Source organism: Gallus gallus, chromosome 11, assembly GCF_016699485.2.
Source record: "Gallus gallus isolate bGalGal1 chromosome 11, bGalGal1.mat.broiler.GRCg7b, whole genome shotgun sequence".
NCBI lineage: Eukaryota > Metazoa > Chordata > Aves > Galliformes > Phasianidae > Gallus > Gallus gallus.
In genome coordinates this window covers 2,131,401-2,148,639 of record NC_052542.1, presented here as the reverse complement: position 1 = coordinate 2,148,639, position 17,239 = coordinate 2,131,401, and the positions used below count along the sequence as shown (strand labels likewise).

At 54.6% G+C, this 17,239-nt stretch overlaps 3 protein-coding genes across 6 annotated transcripts in view; all 3 read left to right on the top strand.

The window, feature by feature from the left end:
- The first annotated feature begins 4,255 nt into the window (after positions 1 to 4,255).
- On the top strand, positions 4,256 to 5,297 carry MT3 (metallothionein 3). Its single transcript, NM_001097538.2, has 3 exons — positions 4,256 to 4,327; positions 4,500 to 4,565; positions 5,059 to 5,297. Exons 1-3 carry the CDS (start codon positions 4,297 to 4,299, stop codon positions 5,151 to 5,153), a joined length of 192 nt encoding a protein of 63 aa, NP_001091007.1. The 5' UTR covers positions 4,256 to 4,296; the 3' UTR covers positions 5,154 to 5,297.
- Positions 5,298 to 7,198: 1,901 nt separating this feature from the next.
- On the top strand, positions 7,199 to 8,732 carry MT4 (metallothionein 4). The gene is made up of 3 exons (NM_205275.2): positions 7,199 to 7,290; positions 7,378 to 7,443; positions 8,499 to 8,732. Exons 1-3 carry the CDS (start codon positions 7,260 to 7,262, stop codon positions 8,591 to 8,593), a joined length of 192 nt encoding a protein of 63 aa, NP_990606.1. The 5' UTR covers positions 7,199 to 7,259; the 3' UTR covers positions 8,594 to 8,732.
- Positions 8,733 to 9,962: 1,230 nt separating this feature from the next.
- Positions 9,963 to 17,239, top strand: part of NUP93 (nucleoporin 93) — a 70,811-nt gene continuing 63,534 nt past the window's right edge. The window contains exons 1-4 of one of the 4 annotated variants that reach the window (XM_040707045.2): positions 9,963 to 9,997; positions 12,628 to 12,885; positions 15,066 to 15,279; positions 15,817 to 15,934. In XM_040707045.2, the coding sequence (XP_040562979.1) occupies positions 15,101 to 15,279; positions 15,817 to 15,934 (297 nt within the window). In that variant the 5' untranslated portion in view covers positions 9,963 to 9,997; positions 12,628 to 12,885; positions 15,066 to 15,100. Of the gene's footprint in view, positions 10,585 to 11,979; positions 12,340 to 12,627; positions 12,886 to 15,065; positions 15,280 to 15,816; positions 15,935 to 17,239 lie in introns of those variants that run through there. The other 3 variants (NM_001012526.3, XM_015279139.4, XM_015279141.3) reach the window with 3 other exon arrangements.

Below are 17,239 nucleotides of genomic sequence, written 5' to 3'. Positions count from 1 at the left end.
GCCCTGCTGCCTCCCTGCTGTGTGTTGGGCTGAGCCTCAGCCTGCATCGCATCCATCCTTCCCAGCATCAGGAAGGGCCTGGTGGCAGAACTGCTGAGAGCGCAGTGCCACGTGGGCCATTTCAGCATTCATTTCCTTTAGTTTACAAAGCACGGTTACAGACAGCAGGGCAGTCCCTTCAAAACATACAGCTCTTGTATTTAAAATAAAATCTTGGTGAGTTGTATGGAGACAAGAGCCTCCTCTACTGTGTTCTCAGCCACCACCCATCAGTTCCAGGGATCTATCTCTCCCAGGGGAGCTCAGCCTGCTCAAAACAGCTGGCATGGTTTGCTGGCTCAGTAGACAAAGGCAGTGCAAGGAGCTGGCTGCAGCAGCATGGCAAGCATTGCTGCCCACCCAGGAGCTGACTGCTGGCAAAGGCTTCAAAAATAGCTCAAAATCCATCATGTCCCTATCTGACCGAAGCCTCCTACCTGATGTGCCCTGGCAATGTGTTAAACCCTGCTCAGACAGTGAGCAGTGGGTGGCTGGGGGAGATGCTGGCAAAAATCAAGAGTCAGAAGTCATACAAGGGAGATAGGGGTTGGGCGTGGGAATGCGATTGGGGGTGGGGGGTTGGGGATGGAGAGAGGGAATGGGGATGGAGAACAGGGATTGAGGATAGGGATTGGGAATGGGGATAGGGATTGGGAATAGAGATGGGGGATTGGGAATGGGAGAACCACTAACTCCCCAAGCCAAGCAGCTATGTGAATTGCTTCTTCAGACACTGGACCAGGACCACTGCTTGCACAGTTTCTGGCTGCAGAGACATTGAGAAGAGCATTGCATCCTTTTATTGCCCATGCTCACGCTGAGGAGTTGGTGTTGTGCAAGCTCAGACAAGTGTCTGCTCAGTGTCCTGCGGCGCTGCTCACCGCTCTGCTTTGGCTTCTAATTCTGAAAATTAGCAAGTGGGAAAGGAAAAAAAAAATAAAACACAGAAATGAAATATGCCCAAGGTAACGATACTTGGAAACTTCAGGTCACGTTCCAGCCGGGGAGGCGGCTCGCTGTTAGCGCAGGTGAGTTTGAAGTCTGTGGGAACCCGAAAGACATGAAAGGAAGGGAAAAAAGAAAATCCGGGCTGTGCACGGGCAGGGCATCGCAGTGCCATCGCCAGCACGGCGGCGAGTTACGGTGATGCTGAGATTCCCAAAGACGCCGGACGAAGCGGGGCGCACCACGGTCCTGCCCGTAGCACTGCGCGAGCGCCCAGCTCGGCTCTCACGGGTCCCTTCATTTCCCAGTCCTCGCCCCTCGCTGCCCTCAGGGGCCGCAATTCTGCCCTCGTTACACCTTGAAGTAATCTCCATTCATATTTATGAGAGTTTCGGGATCAGACGAAGCGGCCCTTTCATCTCCGGGCGCGCCCAGCGGACACCGCCCGCCCCGAAACCCACCGGAGCGCCGGGGGCGGCCCTCGGGGCACGCGGGGGGGTGCAGGGCCCCAGCAGCGCGTGGTACGGCTCCGTTTCTTCGTTAAGAACAACTCATCAGCAAATCCCACTCTACGTGTTTTCTTTTCCGAGGGAGGGGTCCCGCAGATAACAAACAGGCTGCGAGTGGAAAGGCGCAGAGCCATCGGGCGCTTTGAGTCACGGCCCCGCGCGTTGCAACGCGGATCGCAGCAGCCCACATCAAAGCCCGATGCGGAGTTGGGAAAGCGTCACGTTCCTGCACGTCGTGCAATTCGTCCTTAATGAAAACCCGCACAGAGCCGCCCCGTGGGCAGCGGGTGGGAGCCCCGCAGAGCCCCCCGAGGGCTGCGCTCCCCGCAGGAAGGAAGGAAAGCACAGCCGGCACCGCGCCCTGCCTGCAGTGGGGCACCGATGGGGCGTCGGTGCTGCACGGTGCCACCTCACGTCGCTACAATCGGCCGCCGAGCCTCAGCACGTTCAGGGCTGATTCACCCCCTGCCTCCTCTTGGCACGAGCCAGCAGCACAGCACAGCGTCAGCACTTCTTTCCCGTGCTCGGAACAGCGGTTTATCGCCTCCAAACAGAGATGTGATCGCCGCAAAAAGCAGCTCTGAGCAGCAGTTCTGCACTGCGTTTGGTGGTTAGGGTGTGTTGGCCTTGAGTGCTCGTGCCCCTCGGTTTCTCTGAGCACTGGGATGCTCCCAGGGGATGGTCCTCTGTGCCATAGCCACCCCAGTTCCATTGCCCAGCCCACGGTCCCTACTGCACTGAGCTGTGACACTCAGCTAGAGGAGCCCCAGTGTCACTGTTCCAGGTGACACCGTGGGACACAGAAAGGTCCTCCAGCAGGACCTGGCACACAGTGGTTGTTACCTGCAGCATGTTCCAGAATATCACCTGCTGCTGGATGGTCACCTGCCCACCGTGTCACCTTCCCACCAGTCACAGCCACCCGCTGCCAGGTGACACAGGTGCACATCATGGGGATGGTGACACCAGCTTGCAGAGCACCTGCACGGCTCCGCTGCCACTCCCTGGGACTGGGATTCTCCCTCCCTTCCCTCATGCAAAACAGGGATAGGGCTCGTGGCCAAGCTGGGAGCAGACAGGAAGAAACAGTCACATGCTGTCTCCCTCCTCCGCACTCCTCAAGGAGATGCCACCAGCTCACTGAGCCTCCCGGTGACATCCCTGCACACCAGGCAGGCGCTGACAGCCCTGGCACTTGGGGTGACACAGGTGATGAGTGCCAGCCATGCACGTGTCCCTGGGCATGGCTGTGTTTTCCTGAGCAATTGGGATCACCTTGCAGGATGCAAGGCCTGACTGCGGTGACACTCAGCAGCGTGACACTGGAGAGCACTGCCTGGGGCTATACCAGCATTGCTCCCCCAGGAGCTGCTCAGGGCAGGGCTGGGGCTGCACCCAAGCATGCCACACAGGCAGCCTTGGCATGAATCCCAGCTTTGCACTGTGGGTGGGCACCTCACTGGCTCGTCACATGCGGTGGGGACATGGGGATGAGCATCTGCCCAGCCTTGGTGCACAGCTGGGTGGTTGGGACAAAGAGCAAACCTGTGCTCTGCCTCCCATGGGTTTTCTGCACGTTTCCCACCAGTGCCCAGCTTGGCTACTGGCACCATTCCCTGCTGGGTCACCCAACCAGCTCCCAACGTGCCCAGACAAATGGGTGGTAAAATACTCCTGGCCCGGCAGTTTGGCTGGATTAGCATTGCCTCCAATGCAGCAGAAAGGCTCCCCAGCCAAGAGCCGAGCCTGGATAAAACCCCAAAGCACAGCAGGTTCCCAGCATGGCCACTGAGGGCTGTGGGACAAGCACATCCTCAGCCCCATGGCTCACACCTGTCACTCTCAAAGTGTGGGCGATGCTGGGTGCCAGTGCTGTGTGTGGTGGGTTCAGGGATGTGCGTTAGGAGTGCTCTAGGGAATGGGATGCTTGGAGGGGAAGCACCAGGGCCTGGAGCAGTGCTAGGGGCTCTAGGGGATGGGGGCAAAAAGGCGCTGCACGCAGCACAGAGAATCCATGGTGTGTGGGAGGATGCTTCATGGCTGGCAAAGCCTTCTGGCCACGAGGCAGTACCTCCCTGCACGCCAAATTGCTTTTGTTTCGCAAAGAAAACAGAAAACAGACATCATCCCTTCGGCACCTCCCGCCCCGCGTCCCCGCGGCTCTTTCGAGTGGGCGAGCGGAGCTGCCGGCAAAGTTGGCCAAAGCGATGGCAGCGCCGCGGCTCCCCGCCACCCTTCTCCCTGCTAATTGTGTGCGGAAATTAATCGGAGTGGGAGGGAGTGGGCACGACGGGGAGGTGTCGGAGGGCTGCGGGCTCCGGCCGGGCCGGTTGGGTCCGTCGGTGCGGCCGCTGGCAGTGAGGGCGGCGGGGACGTCGGGCGGGGGGCCGTCACCGCGCTGCGGCCAAGCGGGGAGGGGGCTGTGCCGCTGTGCCGGCCTCACGTCTTCCTCCAAACGCCCCACGGTTTTAGCATAGGAGGTTCAGGGCGGGACGGCGGTGTGATGAGCTGCCCGTTCTCTGCACGCACGCCGATGCGCGTGTATCCGTGTATCCGTGTATCCGTCCATCCGTCCATCCGTCCATCCGTTCCGGGGCGGAGGTGACCCAGCGCGCCGTCACCCACCGGGGAGGGGAGCGGTGAATCAGCAGCGCCCGGGGCGGCAGCGGGCAGAGCCGTGTGCAGGCTGCGAGCGGGGGGAGGAGGTTTTGCACTCCTCTCTCCCGCCGTGGATAAATAGCGGCGGCGGAGGCACGGGCAGCGTGAAGCTCCAGCCCCAGCTCTGACGTCCCGCAGCCGCAGCATGGACTCCCAGGACTGCCCTTGTGCCACCGGTAAGCCCTGCCGGGGCTGCAGCATCCTTGAGGGGCTGCCGGCGTGCGGGGGGTGGGCTGCGGGCTGCGGGCTGCGGGCTGCTGCTGCAGGGGGGCACCTGGGATGGGGACGCCTGGGGTGGAGGAGCTCGGCCTTTTTCCCCCTTTTATCCTCGTGTTCTCTGTCTTTCAGGCGGCACCTGCACGTGTGGAGACAACTGCAAATGTAAAAACTGCAAATGCACATCGTGCAAAAAAGGTAAGGCAGCCCCCATCCCCCTCGGAGGTCAGAAACACCCAGTGTTTTTTTTTTTCCACTACACATCTCCACTCACATCACATCAGATCAGGCTCAGGAATCCCTTTCCCAGATACCACTTTGTTCTTTTTTTTTTTTTTTTTGGTTCTCAGAGGATGGGAGGGTGGCTCTTCCCATATGTGATAAGCATAACCCAAATCCAGATATTCCCGAGGCTTGGCACTCGGTGATGCCATGCAGAGGGGAACCAGCACTGGGATGCACTCTGCTTGCCCTGTGTCTGCTCCACACACACTCAGGGTGGGCAAGAGGGTGCTGGGGGGTCTGCATGGGTAATGGTGCCTGGGAAAGGTACCCAAGGAGGGAGGGGACACTGCCAAATGAGGCTGGGGATGATGCCCAGCCATCACAACATCAATGCAGGGAGGGGGGTGATGGCAACCCAGCATCCCAGAACATCCCCTCACCCCCAAAATGTCTCTTTTCCCCCCAGGCTGCTGCTCCTGCTGCCCTGCAGGATGTGCCAAGTGTGCACAGGGCTGCGTCTGCAAAGGGCCCCCCTCCGCCAAGTGCAGCTGCTGCAAGTAGCAGCCCCCGCACCGTGCTGACCGGGGGGCAGCGAGGAAAACTAACCTTATTGTATGTGTTTTTTTATATGTGCGTTCGGATAGTGTCAGTGTTCGGCATGTGTGGTGTGCCATGAGCTGCCTAAATAAAGCTGTGTGTATATAACTGCACCTCTGGTCCCTGGGGTCGGGGGGCACTGAGTTTGGGGGGTCTTGGCACAGTGCCTGGGGAACACCCCGGGCTGGCACCCATCACAGGGCTGACTGCGCTCCTTCCTTCCAGCTTCCTCAGCTCTCCTGGTTTAACACTTTCCCTTCACGAGGTAATTCTCTAGGATTTTTTTCCCCACCCAATTGATACCCGAGGGCAAATCCCAGGCTCTCTCCTCCACCAGAAATCCTCAGGGCTAACGAGCAGCTCGTTATTATGAGCATTTGTCAACAGCGCGGTAATAAAGGCTGTGCCCATTTCCAGCGGTAACGTTCGGGCAGCAGGTGGGGCACCAGAGAACCAGTTTGTTTTCCTCCTGGCAGTGGGGTGGGACTGGCAGAGCCGCCAGCCCGCAGGGAATGGGGAGGCTGCGACTGCATGGACTGCAGTGCCCATTCTGGGCTGCAATGGTCCGTTCTGGGCATGACATCCTGGTGAGGGCACTGCATCTCATCATAGGCATTGCACCCCAACATGGTCATTGCACCTCGACAGGGACATCGCAGCCGATGGCAGGCGTCATGCCCTGAGTGGGATGTGATGTCTGTAATAGGTTGGGAAACACACAAGAGGGGTGCATTGTCTATAGTCTATAAAGGGATCACAGAATAGCCCAGGTTGGAAGGGACATCAAGGCCCTGCTGAATGCAGGGCCACCAACCTCCACATTTAATACCAGCCCGGGCTGCCCAGGGCCCCATCCAACCTGGCCTTCAACACCTCCAGGGATGGGGCATCCACAGCCTCCCTGGGCAGCTGTTCCAGCACCTCACCGCTCTCAGAGTAAAGAACTTCCCCCTGACATCCAACCTAAATCTTCCCTCCTTCCCATTTCCATTTGTCCTGCTGTTATCCACCCTTTCAAAGAGTTGACTCCCCTCCTGTTTGTAGGCTCCCTTTAGGTACGGAAAGGCTGCAATGAGGTCACCCCACAGCCTTCTTTTCTCCAGGCTGAATAAGCCCAGCTCTCTCATTATGTCTTCGTAGGGGAGGTGCTGCAGCCCTCTAATGGGGTGCGATGCCCAGAACGGGTTGCGGTGCCCATAATAACCCATGGGATGCCTATGATGCCATACAGTGCCTATATTGGGATGTGGTGTCCACAGTGGGGTGTAATGCCCCCGACCGGACTCCACGTTGGGTCCACAACGCTGTGCGATGCCCACAGTGGGGCGTGATGCCTTTCTGGCTCCTAACGCTTCCCCAGCGCAGCCTTCCACAACCTTTTTGCTGCAGCCACGCGGCTCCCGGCTCTCAGCACGGCCCCACGCTGTGCGCACCGCCTCGCAGCGCGGCCCGGGGGGGTGGCGGGGGTGGGAGCAGCAGTGGCGCAACGGCCCCTCCGGGTCACATTCCCGCAACCGAGCGCAGAGTGCGTGGCCGGGAAATTCCCCCCCCCCCAATTCGCCCTTTCGGCAGCCAAAGCGGGAGGGGGGGAGTGAGGAGGGCAGGCACGTGGGGCCGTGCCGTGTTCTGGCAAAGTGTCGTGTTTGGGGGGGGGGCGGGAAGCAAGGAAGGGAGGCGAGGGGTGAGGACAAAAGCAAAAGCCCCTAAATCTGTTGGCACGCATGGCCATCCCACAGCTGTATCCCCCTGCTTTGGGGGACCCCAACACCCAGGGCTGCCCCGCGGTGAGCGGGGGCTCCCCCAGGCAGGGGGGCACGGCCGTGACCCCGCTGAGCACGGCACGGCGCTGCCCCGCCCCGCTGAGCACGGCACGGCACGGCACGGCACGGCCCCCCGAGCACGGCTCAGCACGGCACGGCGCTCAGCACGGCACGGATCGGCACCGCCCCGCCGTGCGCTGCGCGCAGCACCACCCCGGCCCTATAAATACAGGGCGGGCAGCGGGACTCGGGACTGCTACGAGCCCACCCGAGCTGACCCTGCGTGAGCCGAACCGACCCGAACCGAACCATGGACCCTCAGGACTGCACTTGTGCTGCTGGTAAGTGGACGCGACAGGACTCGGTCTGGCTCGGCTCGGCTCGGTTCGGCCCGGCTCGTGTCGCTGACGGCTTCTTTCCTGTCCCAGGTGACTCCTGCTCCTGTGCTGGGTCGTGCAAGTGCAAGAACTGCCGCTGCCGGAGCTGCCGCAAGAGTGAGTTGGGGGCTGCGGGGTCCCTGACCCAGGGGTGCTTTGGGGGTCCCTGCCCCGTGGTCCTCTGTCCTTCCCCTATGGGACTCTCATGGAGACCTCTTTCCCTCCTTCTGCTCGTGGGAAACACTCTTCTCCCTGCTCCTGCTGGATCCCCTCCACTTGCTCCCGTAGGAACCCCTATGGACACCCCCTCACCGTCTCTGATGTGCTCTTGTAGGACCCCCTTTGGACAGCCCTCCCACCTCCAATTTTTCCTGTAGAACCCCCTATGGATACCCCCTCCCTGCCCTCCACTTACTCCTTTAGGAACCCCAATGAACACCCCCTCCTTGTCCCTGGCTTACTCTGGTAGGACCCCCCTATGGACACCCCCCTGTCCCCGACTTACTCCTGTTGGACCCCCTTTGGACAGCCCCCCCCCCTTCCCCTGACTTGCTCCTGTAGGACTCCGTATGGACACCTCCCCTGCCCCTGACATGTTCCTGTAGGTCTTCCTATGGACAGCCCCCCAGCTGCCACTTGCTCCTGCAACACCCCTATGGACACCCTCTCCCTACCCTCCACTTGCTCCTGTTGGACCTGCTATGGACAGCTCCCCCATCTATTTGCTCCTTTCAGACCCGCTATGGATAGCCCCCCTCCAACTTGCTCCTGTAGGACTCCCTATGTACAGCTTCCTGCCCCTGACTTGCTCTGTAGGTCCTCCTACAGACAGCCCCCATTTCCCCTGTCCACTTGCTCCTGTAGGACCCCCATGGACACAAACCCCCCAACTCTCCCTGGAGGTGCCTATCCTGTAGCACTGCTCCGTGTACACCATAGAGCCCCCATGATTCCTACCTTCTCCCTGGGAACCCCCCCTCGCTCCTCCCCTATGGAGAGAGAAGGGGAGAATCTCCAACACATGGGACCCTCATGGACTCTCCCCACCCCCATTGGAACCACAGCCCTGCTCCATGGGGATTCCCATTCCCACGATGCCCCTTGATCCTTCCCCATATACTGCATCTCCACCCCCATCCTTCCCACCCCCTAACTCTTGTGTTCTCCCCCAGGCTGCTGCTCCTGCTGCCCCGCCGGCTGCAACAACTGTGCCAAGGGCTGTGTCTGCAAGGAACCGGCCAGCAGCAAGTGCAGCTGCTGCCACTGAGCCGCCCGCCTCGCCTGTAAATAGCTGCCATGCTTCGGGGACAGGGTGGGGGGTGACAGGGGCCACGAAAAAGCTTATTTTTACATGTTTTGTACCTTCCATACCGATGGAGGAAATAAATGAGTTTGGCTGAAGCTGAGCCCTGATGCTGCTTGTGACACCTGTGTGGGAGCACCGGCGCTGGGGGCTGCACCAAACCCCCTGGGGGTAGCGGTTTGAGGGCACAAAGTGGTGTCACAGGGTGGGGGTGGGGGGGTGGTTGGGGCACTCTGGGTGCTGTGTCAGAGCCCCTGGTGCGCAGGGGGGCTCAGGATGCCACATTGGGGCAGGTGTGAGCACAGCCTGGCTGGCTCCTGCCCTGGGGGGGCAGACAAGGCGGGGAGGGGCTGGGGGTGTGGGAAGGCGCCTGGCTGCTCTTTTCCTTCCGAAAACAGCTGCCAAGCGAAAGTTGGCCCTACCTGTGCCGCAGGGCCACCACCTGCCTACACATGTCTGCTGAGCACCCTGGTCCTGCTGCCATCGCCCCGTCCTCTGTGGGCGGAGATGGCTCAGCCCCTCAGCTGGGGCCTGGGAGCTGTGTGGGGTGGGTGGCCCTGAGCCCCCGGGACCCTCTCTGGGGGGGTGCTGGCTGTGGGAAAGGTGCTGCCCCGCTCAGCGTGCATTTGCCTTGTAAATCAATTCCTCGGCTCCTCGCCAGCCGTGCCCTGAGCTGAAGCCGAAGCAGCTCCCAGGCTGTGCTTTGGGGGCCGCGCCTCGCTCTGCGTGTCTGCAAACACGACGGCTGTGCGAAGGTGTGAGGTGCGGCTGGGGGCAGCGCCTGGCGAGGAGGGGCCGAGCCCTGCGAGGGCTGAAGGGGGGGGTGGCCCGGGGTCCCTTCAGGGTCATTTTTTATTGAAGTTCAATTTTTCTTTATGTGAGTGAATGACCCCCACATCCTGGATGTGGCAGAACCGACACAAGTGGGGGGTTGGGGACCAGTGGGTGTAGGTAGCAAACAGCCACACTCATGGGAGTCTGCACGCGTTTCGCTTCTTGCTTTTATGCTTTTAGTGTTTTCGCGCCCGGAGCGCCGTCAATGACCCGCGACCCCCCCACTCCCCTCGGGCTATTCCTCAGTTCGGGAAGCGGCGGAGGACGGCCTCGAACCCGCGGCTCCTCAGGCAGACCTCCGCCCGCCCCGCCGTCCCCACGCGCTGTCCGTGTCCGCCTCCTGGCGCCTCAATAAAGTTTTTGTCGCGAGACGAGCTGGGGGGCGGGACCTAGCTCACCGGCTCAACCAATGGAAGTGCGTAGCGTCAGTAAGCGCGCCGGCTCGACCAATGGGCTGGCGGGGACGGGTGAGCGCGTGGCCAATGGGGGCGCGCGGCGCGGGCGTGCAGGCGCGGCGTCCGGAGCGGCGGGCAGGTGAGGGGCAATGGGGTTTCCGCTGTAAGCGGGCGGGTGTTGACCCGGTTTGGGCCGACCTCCTTTCTCCCATCCTTCTCCTTTCGTTCTTCTTCCCGGGTCATGAGCTCTGGGCTCCTTCCCCTGGGCAGGCGCTGAGGCACGGGGCCTCCCGTGAGGGGATGCCCTCAAGGCTGAGGCGAGGTCTGCCCGCCCCCGCGGAGCGCCAGCCGCAGTGCGGGCCGCTGCCGGGGGGTCGGCCTGGGGGTCTGGGAGGGCTGGGGGCGGGGAGAGCCGCGCGGAGTGCTACGGGAATGCTAATGCCGGCATGAGGGCGGCTTTCAGATATACCTGATTGAGAATGGCCGCCGCTCCTTTCACCCTTGCCCAGCTGTGCGCCGACAAACCAGAAAAGCTTACAAACGACTTGGAGAATGCATGCGATTCACTCATGTGATTCCTTCTTGTTCCTGCGGTGGTGATACCAAAGGAAACTCAGAGTGGGGGGACAGGATCGGGACTACGCCCGAGGAGCGTGAAGCATTGAACGATGTGCTGTATTTAATGGGCGGTGTTTGCCGCCCTGTGGAAGTCGGCATCCTGCTGAGGTGGGTGGGAGTCAGGTGCTGGCGGTAAGGGCTGCGTCTGGGGAAGGGGGGGGGCGGTGAGATGGCAGATCTGCCGGCTGAGTACGTTACTGTGGGCAGTGGGGACTCACCAACGTGATGAGCTTCAGAGTCAGATGGCAGGTAGAGGTCAGCACCGACAGCTGTGTGGTGGCGTCTATTGGAAGAAATCACTTAAAATGCGCGTTGCTCGGTTCCGAGTTAAGTAATGGTCAGCATAGAGCAGAGTGCTGTCCCTTGTTTGTCCTTTCTCAGAGTGCTGGAAAAATAACTGAACATCACTGTCTTTAAAAAAAAAAAGAAAAAGAAATCTGTTTTTATTCAGCATGCACTGTAAAAGCACTTTGAGACCAGCCCTTGGTAGCCATGATAAGAGGATTGGTCATTTACACATCTGCCTGCAGCTGAAGAGGAAAGCATACAGGACTGGGAAATTTAGGGATGGCAGCTGAGGATTAATTGGTGGGTGGTGGAAGAAACACTGAGCTGAGGAGTTTGTTGCTGTGTGGTCTGTTCAGGACTTTCCTACATCAGCCTTTTGCTGCAGGGCATTGTACCAGGTGGAGTACTGCATGCAGCTTGGAGCCCTTAGCTATTTGCTTTTAAATCGGGCCTATCCCGATTTCGTATGCTTTTATTGTAACCAGGATATGGGATGGTTCCCTTTGCTAGGTCTAATTAAATGTTGTGTAGCAGAGGGTGATTTGTTGAAAACGTCTGGTAGGCGTTTGGTTTGCAATTGGTCCTTTCCCCTTATGGAAATGGAAAATGAGGCAGGAAGAGACCTCAAGAGCAGGACCAGGTGAGCTGTGTGTGCTCCTGGTGAGGCTCAGTTGTCTGTACCGTTCCTGCCCTATGCTTGGTCTGTTTAAAAAGCTCCAGTGACAGTTCCTGCATTCTTAGAAGGGAGCTTAATATCAGTGTCTAATATCACAGAAGCAGCATTTTTCATTCATTTAAGATACACGTATATATATTTGGCCACCTGCTCTTTGCTTTCAGACTCTACTTAATCACTTCCCGTGTCTGTAACATGGGAACTGTGCTGCTGACTTCCTCTCTGAAATGTTCTGATGTCTGCTTGTGCTGAGCACTGCAGCAGAGCAGAGTTACTGCTGTTGTTCCTGCAGAGTTTGAGGCCTGCAGAGCGAGCCTATTGCTGGTGCCTGCTCAGCTTGGCAGGAGAAGCTGCCTTGCTGTCTGCAAAGTGCCTGAGCTGGGGGCATGTCAGAAAAGCACGTCCTCACTCTCATCTGACATCTTGGCTGTGTGCTTTTTCTTTCTTCCTTCCAAAGGAAACGGGTGCTGACTTGTCACATGGGGTCTCTGGAGCACTCTGAGGGAGTAACGCTGGATTTCTTCCTCTTTGTTTAGTCTTGGGGAGAATCTCTTTGCCCCTGGTCGGATTGTACTGGTTTATCAGCTCTTCTGAATGCAGTGGATGAGACTTTCCTTCCCTCCTGTGAACTTTCTTTTTCTGTCTTTTTTTTTTTTTTGAAGCACTAGAAAAATCTGAATTTTTAGTCATTCTCTTTAAACGAGTTAATTAGGTGGCACAGAGGCTGTGTGAACTACAGCAGCCACTTGCTCACACATGGGAGCGTTTCAGCTTTAAGTCTTTCTGAAGCTCATATGGTGGAATGTTCAACACGGCCGTATTTGGAGTACAACAGCGACAGCATTCTTCATCAGCTTGCATTGTAGAGCTTGGCTTTCTGCGATCAGCCAGCATTTATGGTCAGTCTGCACAGAATTAAAAACCTGTCATCATCTTTTCTGATTGCATTTTGGCTGAAATCCAGCCAACTTGTGCAATTTGTAACATCTATACTCAGTTTTAAATGTTGGGAAAACGTTAAATGGGGCTTTTATTGGGCATGCAGTAGTAGACTAACGCAGCAGCTTCTATTGATAAGTCATCAAAGTTGTTTTACAGAAGGGCTTTTTCAGCCCTGGCTCCTAGCCTGGGTTCGATCTAGTTTCACAGAAGTTGGTTTAATTTCTGCTGTATTTTCTTTCCCTCAGGTGTCAGTTGTTGCACATTCCCCATCCAGACACAAAAATCTGCCGTCGCTTGCTCTTACTGTGGCAGCAGTTTTCCATCTTGCACAGCGGCATTAGAGTCAGACTGCAGGCTCCTGAATGCAGTAAATTCTGTCAGCGTGGAGACTGAGTGGTTCATGCCTGGTCTAAATATTTGAAGTCTGTCCCTTGGAAAAAGCTGCTGTTTGCGCTCTAGAGAAGTTTTGAGCTGTCATTCCCAACGCTTGGTTATAATCACAGGTAGTTGGACTTGCTTCAAAATAACAGGTTTATTCTATGTTTGCTGAATTCAGTCTCTGTTTCCCAGAGTCATTACAGTTGTCCTATCTTGGCAGTTTTGTGGGACAGCCTGTATATGGAATTGACGTGGAATCTGTGCTTAACAAGTGCAGTCTGGGGAGCTATTTGTAGTCCCCTGATTCTCTGCACTTTTGGTTTCAGAGCACTGAGAAGTTAGTGCCTCCTTACTCTCCTGGCTTTTCATCTTGTTCTTAATGAGAAGAGGAAGCAGACTGGATTGAATTGAATCAAGCCAAAGTCTGCGCTGCTCCTGCAGTCACTGCTTGCTGCAGTCTAACAGTACAGGAGTGTGGCTGTTCTGGTCAGCCTGTATCAGTGCAGGCAGCTTCTGCTGGGGCACACTGAGGTATTGCAAGTAAACACTGGAAAGATGCTCTGTGCTGCATTGCAGGACATGGAACTGCTGCTTTCCACCACGCCCCTCTCTCCTCCCATCTGTCTCGGTGGCATGCTAGTCTCCTCAAACAGATCCAGTCCCTGCTCTCTCTCCTGAATATTGGATCAGTGCAGATAGGGTTGCTGCCTCCCCCAGCAGCTCCTGGTTTTCCAGAAGTGGATGGGGAATGGTTGTAGAATTCTCTGTGCCTGGATGGAGGCTGTGGAGCTCACCCTGACACCCAGTGATCGCCATGCGCGATGGGCAGGGGTCGGTTCCTGTCCCTCATTGCATGTGTCTGAGTGAATCATCACAGTGCTTTGAAGTCACTTCTTGTCCAGGCATAGAACAGTGTTCTTGCATCTTGAAGTTGTACTTAGGAATGGTGGAATATCAGGAATATAAAATCGTACTGTTAAAATTGCTTTAGTATAGTTCAAAGGAGAAACCAAGAAATACTTGAATTGCAGATGAGTTTTGGTTCGTAAATATGCACCATTTTCTTCTTGATTCAAGGGCTCACTTGAACCAGTTCCTCTTTGATTTTAAGTTAAAGAGCCAGAGTTAATGCTTGGGGCCTAGTTAGTCTTATTTGACCTAGTTAGTCTTATTTGGTCTTAGGCACTCTGGGTTAGGGTAAAAAAAGATACAAGTGAGATTGTAGCAGAGATTCCCATAGCACTGTGCAGCAAGGCTGGCTTTCAGTGGTTGTGTCCTGTCACCTTAGGGGTGCAAGGTGTGGATTTGGCCACAAATCGTGGATTTGGTGCTTAAAGCTGGGAGTTTGGTTTTTGTGTTTCAATAAGCTAGATGCTATCGCAACTACACATCTTTTCCATGTTGATCCTGAGCACATGTGTTTTTGTCTGCTCTATGAAAATAACCTGCTCTGTTCTGAATGTGGATCTGCGTGGTGCACTAATGATATCATCTGTTACTGCCCTTGCATTTAGCTTTATTGTTTCTCTATCTGTTCTCTGTCTTGATCTATGCAAGCAGCTCTCACAAGCACTGCTAAACCTTTCTGCATGCATTGAGGGAAGACACATCTTATGCTTCACAACTACATGTACATTTCTTCTGATTTTTGTTGAGGATTAATGACATGGATTAACACATTCCAGTAGATGGCTTGTGGCTGTCTCTGTACATATCTATGCTTGCCTTTTGCTGTTTGTTTAACATCGTGGTTAAGCGACATATTTTCTGCCTCTATGCATGTGTATATGCATGTGTATCCCCATATGTGTATATGTACACATATATATCCACAAATCTCCACTTATTTTATGTAAGTATACGTATGTATTTATAAAAGCAGATGTATATGCAAATGCTTTATAGCTGAATTAATACCAAATCTTTCACATGGATTTCTCCGCTTCCCGTTCTTCCCCTTTTGAACAGTCACATAGTACCTGCATTGCCTTTCTGACAGACCGCAGATCTGCAGTCAGAATGTCGTCCTGCTAGGCAAAGCACTCTGAGAGCACTTGAAAGTATTTGCTTGATGTTTAAGTGTCTCTGCCTGTCCTCCCCAAGGGTGCTTAGGAATGGTGGAATATCAGGAATACAAAATCATACTGTTAAAATGCTTTGGTATAGTTGACGGTGCCTGGGGAGAATGGATGGAACAGAGTTCTATTCTAGAAGAGCAGCTCTTGCTAGTCTCTCTGAGTTCCTGTACGTGTAGAAGCTGTTTATAGCTGAAGAATTTTCTCAAATTTTCTCTTTTTCTCTGAAGGCTTCTGAGCATCTTGGATAAAGACTGCAGCAGAAATGGACTCTGAAGGCTTTGGAGAGCTTCTCCAGCAGGCAGAACAGCTTGCAGCTGAGACTGAGGGCATCTCTGAGCTCCCTCATGTGGAACGCAACCTGCAGGAGATCCAGCAGGCTGGGGAGCGCCTGCGTTCCCGCACCCTGACCCGCACTTCCCAGGAGACTGCAGATGTTAAGGCGTAAGTACTGAGCACCGGCGCTGGAGGTGGAATGCAGAGGGTACAGACTGTGTGCAGGTTTGGTTTCTAATGCGTGGGGAGCCTTGCCAGGAGGATGTACTCAGGAGAAACAGAATTACTGCAAAACTGTTTTCTTGCCCACTCCTTCTTGCTTACAAAAGGAAAAAAAAAAAAACTAACAGAAGGTTTCATCTGAGAAGCTACTGTTCCCAGGTACTAAAGCCAAAAAGTGCAGTACTTTGTTCTGGCTGCTGCTAAAGACAATTAGCAACATGCTATAGAATTTTTCTCTCAGGAAGGATTTGGCAGATGTGCGGTACTGCAGTGGAACAGCAGAAAGCGTTTGGAGCTGAGGTTGTTAGATACATACATATAGCTGTTCAGGGTTTGGTTTTGTACATCTTTCATAACAACTGGAAACGCTGTACATGACTAGCTGCTGACCTAAATATCAACAGCACACTGGGGTTAGAGTTCTTACTAGTAGCCCTGTCTGTTCTATATTGATCTTATGCCTGCACAATTTCTTCCTTACAGGTCTGTTCTTCTTGGGTCCAAAGGGCTTGATATATCTCATCTCTCTCAGCGGTTAGAGAGTCTAAGTGCAGCCACTACATTTGAGCCTCTTGAACCTGTGAAGGACACTGACATCCAGGTAAGTGCAATTCTGACGTGGAAATCACACTCCCCTTGTAACTGCTGTTCCTGTGTTGTGATTCAAAGCTCTTCTGAAGCTCAGAAGTAGTGGAAGTAGTTTTGCTCTGAGGATATCATGGAAATAGTCTTGCCTTGAGTTCAATCCAGTGGATACAAGTAGTACAGAGGGGGAATGCTGCTTTCAGTGAAGAAAAAAGTTAGCTGTTAGAAGCACCACTGAGTAGCAACTCCGCAGAAGCATTTTAAATTCCAAGCTTTCACTGAAGTCAACAGAAACAAGGCACTTACAGCCTTTACAGAGCTGTCTTTGTTGGCTTTACCAGAAAAATTGCAGAGGGACACCTCTCATAATGCAGATGCCTTTTAAAATACTTGATTGGAAGAACAAATGCAGAACCACTTGGAAACTTCAAGGTGTTGGAGTAGGGGGCAGTTAATATGCTGTAGTGGAAATGTTAAGTCATGGCCTGAAGCAGTGATTGAGCACCTGGTGGAAAGGCAGGGCCAACCCAGAGGAGTTCAGGTGCAAGCAGTGCATCTGAATAACTGGAAGGGTTGGATCTACCCCCCTCCCGGACCTCATTTAAGAGTTGGCAGTGGAAGCAAAGCCATCTCTTGTCAGAGATCCCTGCCTACCTGAGGCCTTCCAAAGGTAAGCAGTTTTTTTTCATTCATTTCTGCATCTGTGGCTGCTGTACTTGGGCTTGTTCTCATTTGCTGTAGCCAAAGACTTTGCCACTCTACTATTATTGTTATACTTTCTATCCCATTATAGTATTACATATGCAAAGGAGGTGAGTATGGCTTTTTCTTTTGCTGAATCTCAGGGAACCTTGTCCAGATGGTAGACTGACTTTGCCACATTTCCTAATCTTTACTGGTGTTAATCTATGGGAAAGTTAACAAGATTCTCTCTTGAACGTCTCCAGCTGTCTTAAGAGTTGTGACCTGTCTATTTTGCTTTATGGTAGTTGCTTGACCTTGTAGAATGTTTCTGTGTACTGCTTTTCTTGATAAAGAAGAATTCTGCAGTATTCATTACTCAAGAGCTAGTTATGGAATTGACATTGTGTGTTATTTCCAAAATAAACAGTAGTCTGAATTATTGGTTAACCATTTGAAAACTTATGTTATTGCTCCTTGCTGACAGATGGCAGACTTAGGAAGGTGAAAGGAATTGTTCTCTTATTTTTTGCCAGAAGAAATATGCCCTTATACATTCTCTCTTCAGAAGAGGATCCTCTATGAGGAAGGGAAGTGAAGAGATTTTGTGGTGTGTGTGTGTGTGTGTGTGTGTGTGTGT

Excerpts from the sequence above, each read along its gene's own strand:
- MT3 (NM_001097538.2), top strand. The coding sequence starts at position 4,297 with ATGGACTCCCAGGACTGCCCTTGTGCCACCG. Across the intron at positions 4,328-4,499 it reads GGACTGCCCTTGTGCCACCG|GCGGCACCTGCACGTGTGGA; the intron begins GTAAGCCCTGCC and ends TCTGTCTTTCAG. Across the intron at positions 4,566-5,058 it reads ATGCACATCGTGCAAAAAAG|GCTGCTGCTCCTGCTGCCCT; the intron begins GTAAGGCAGCCC and ends TTTTCCCCCCAG.
- MT4 (NM_205275.2), top strand. The coding sequence starts at position 7,260 with ATGGACCCTCAGGACTGCACTTGTGCTGCTG. Across the intron at positions 7,291-7,377 it reads GGACTGCACTTGTGCTGCTG|GTGACTCCTGCTCCTGTGCT; the intron begins GTAAGTGGACGC and ends TTCCTGTCCCAG. Across the intron at positions 7,444-8,498 it reads CTGCCGGAGCTGCCGCAAGA|GCTGCTGCTCCTGCTGCCCC; the intron begins GTGAGTTGGGGG and ends GTTCTCCCCCAG.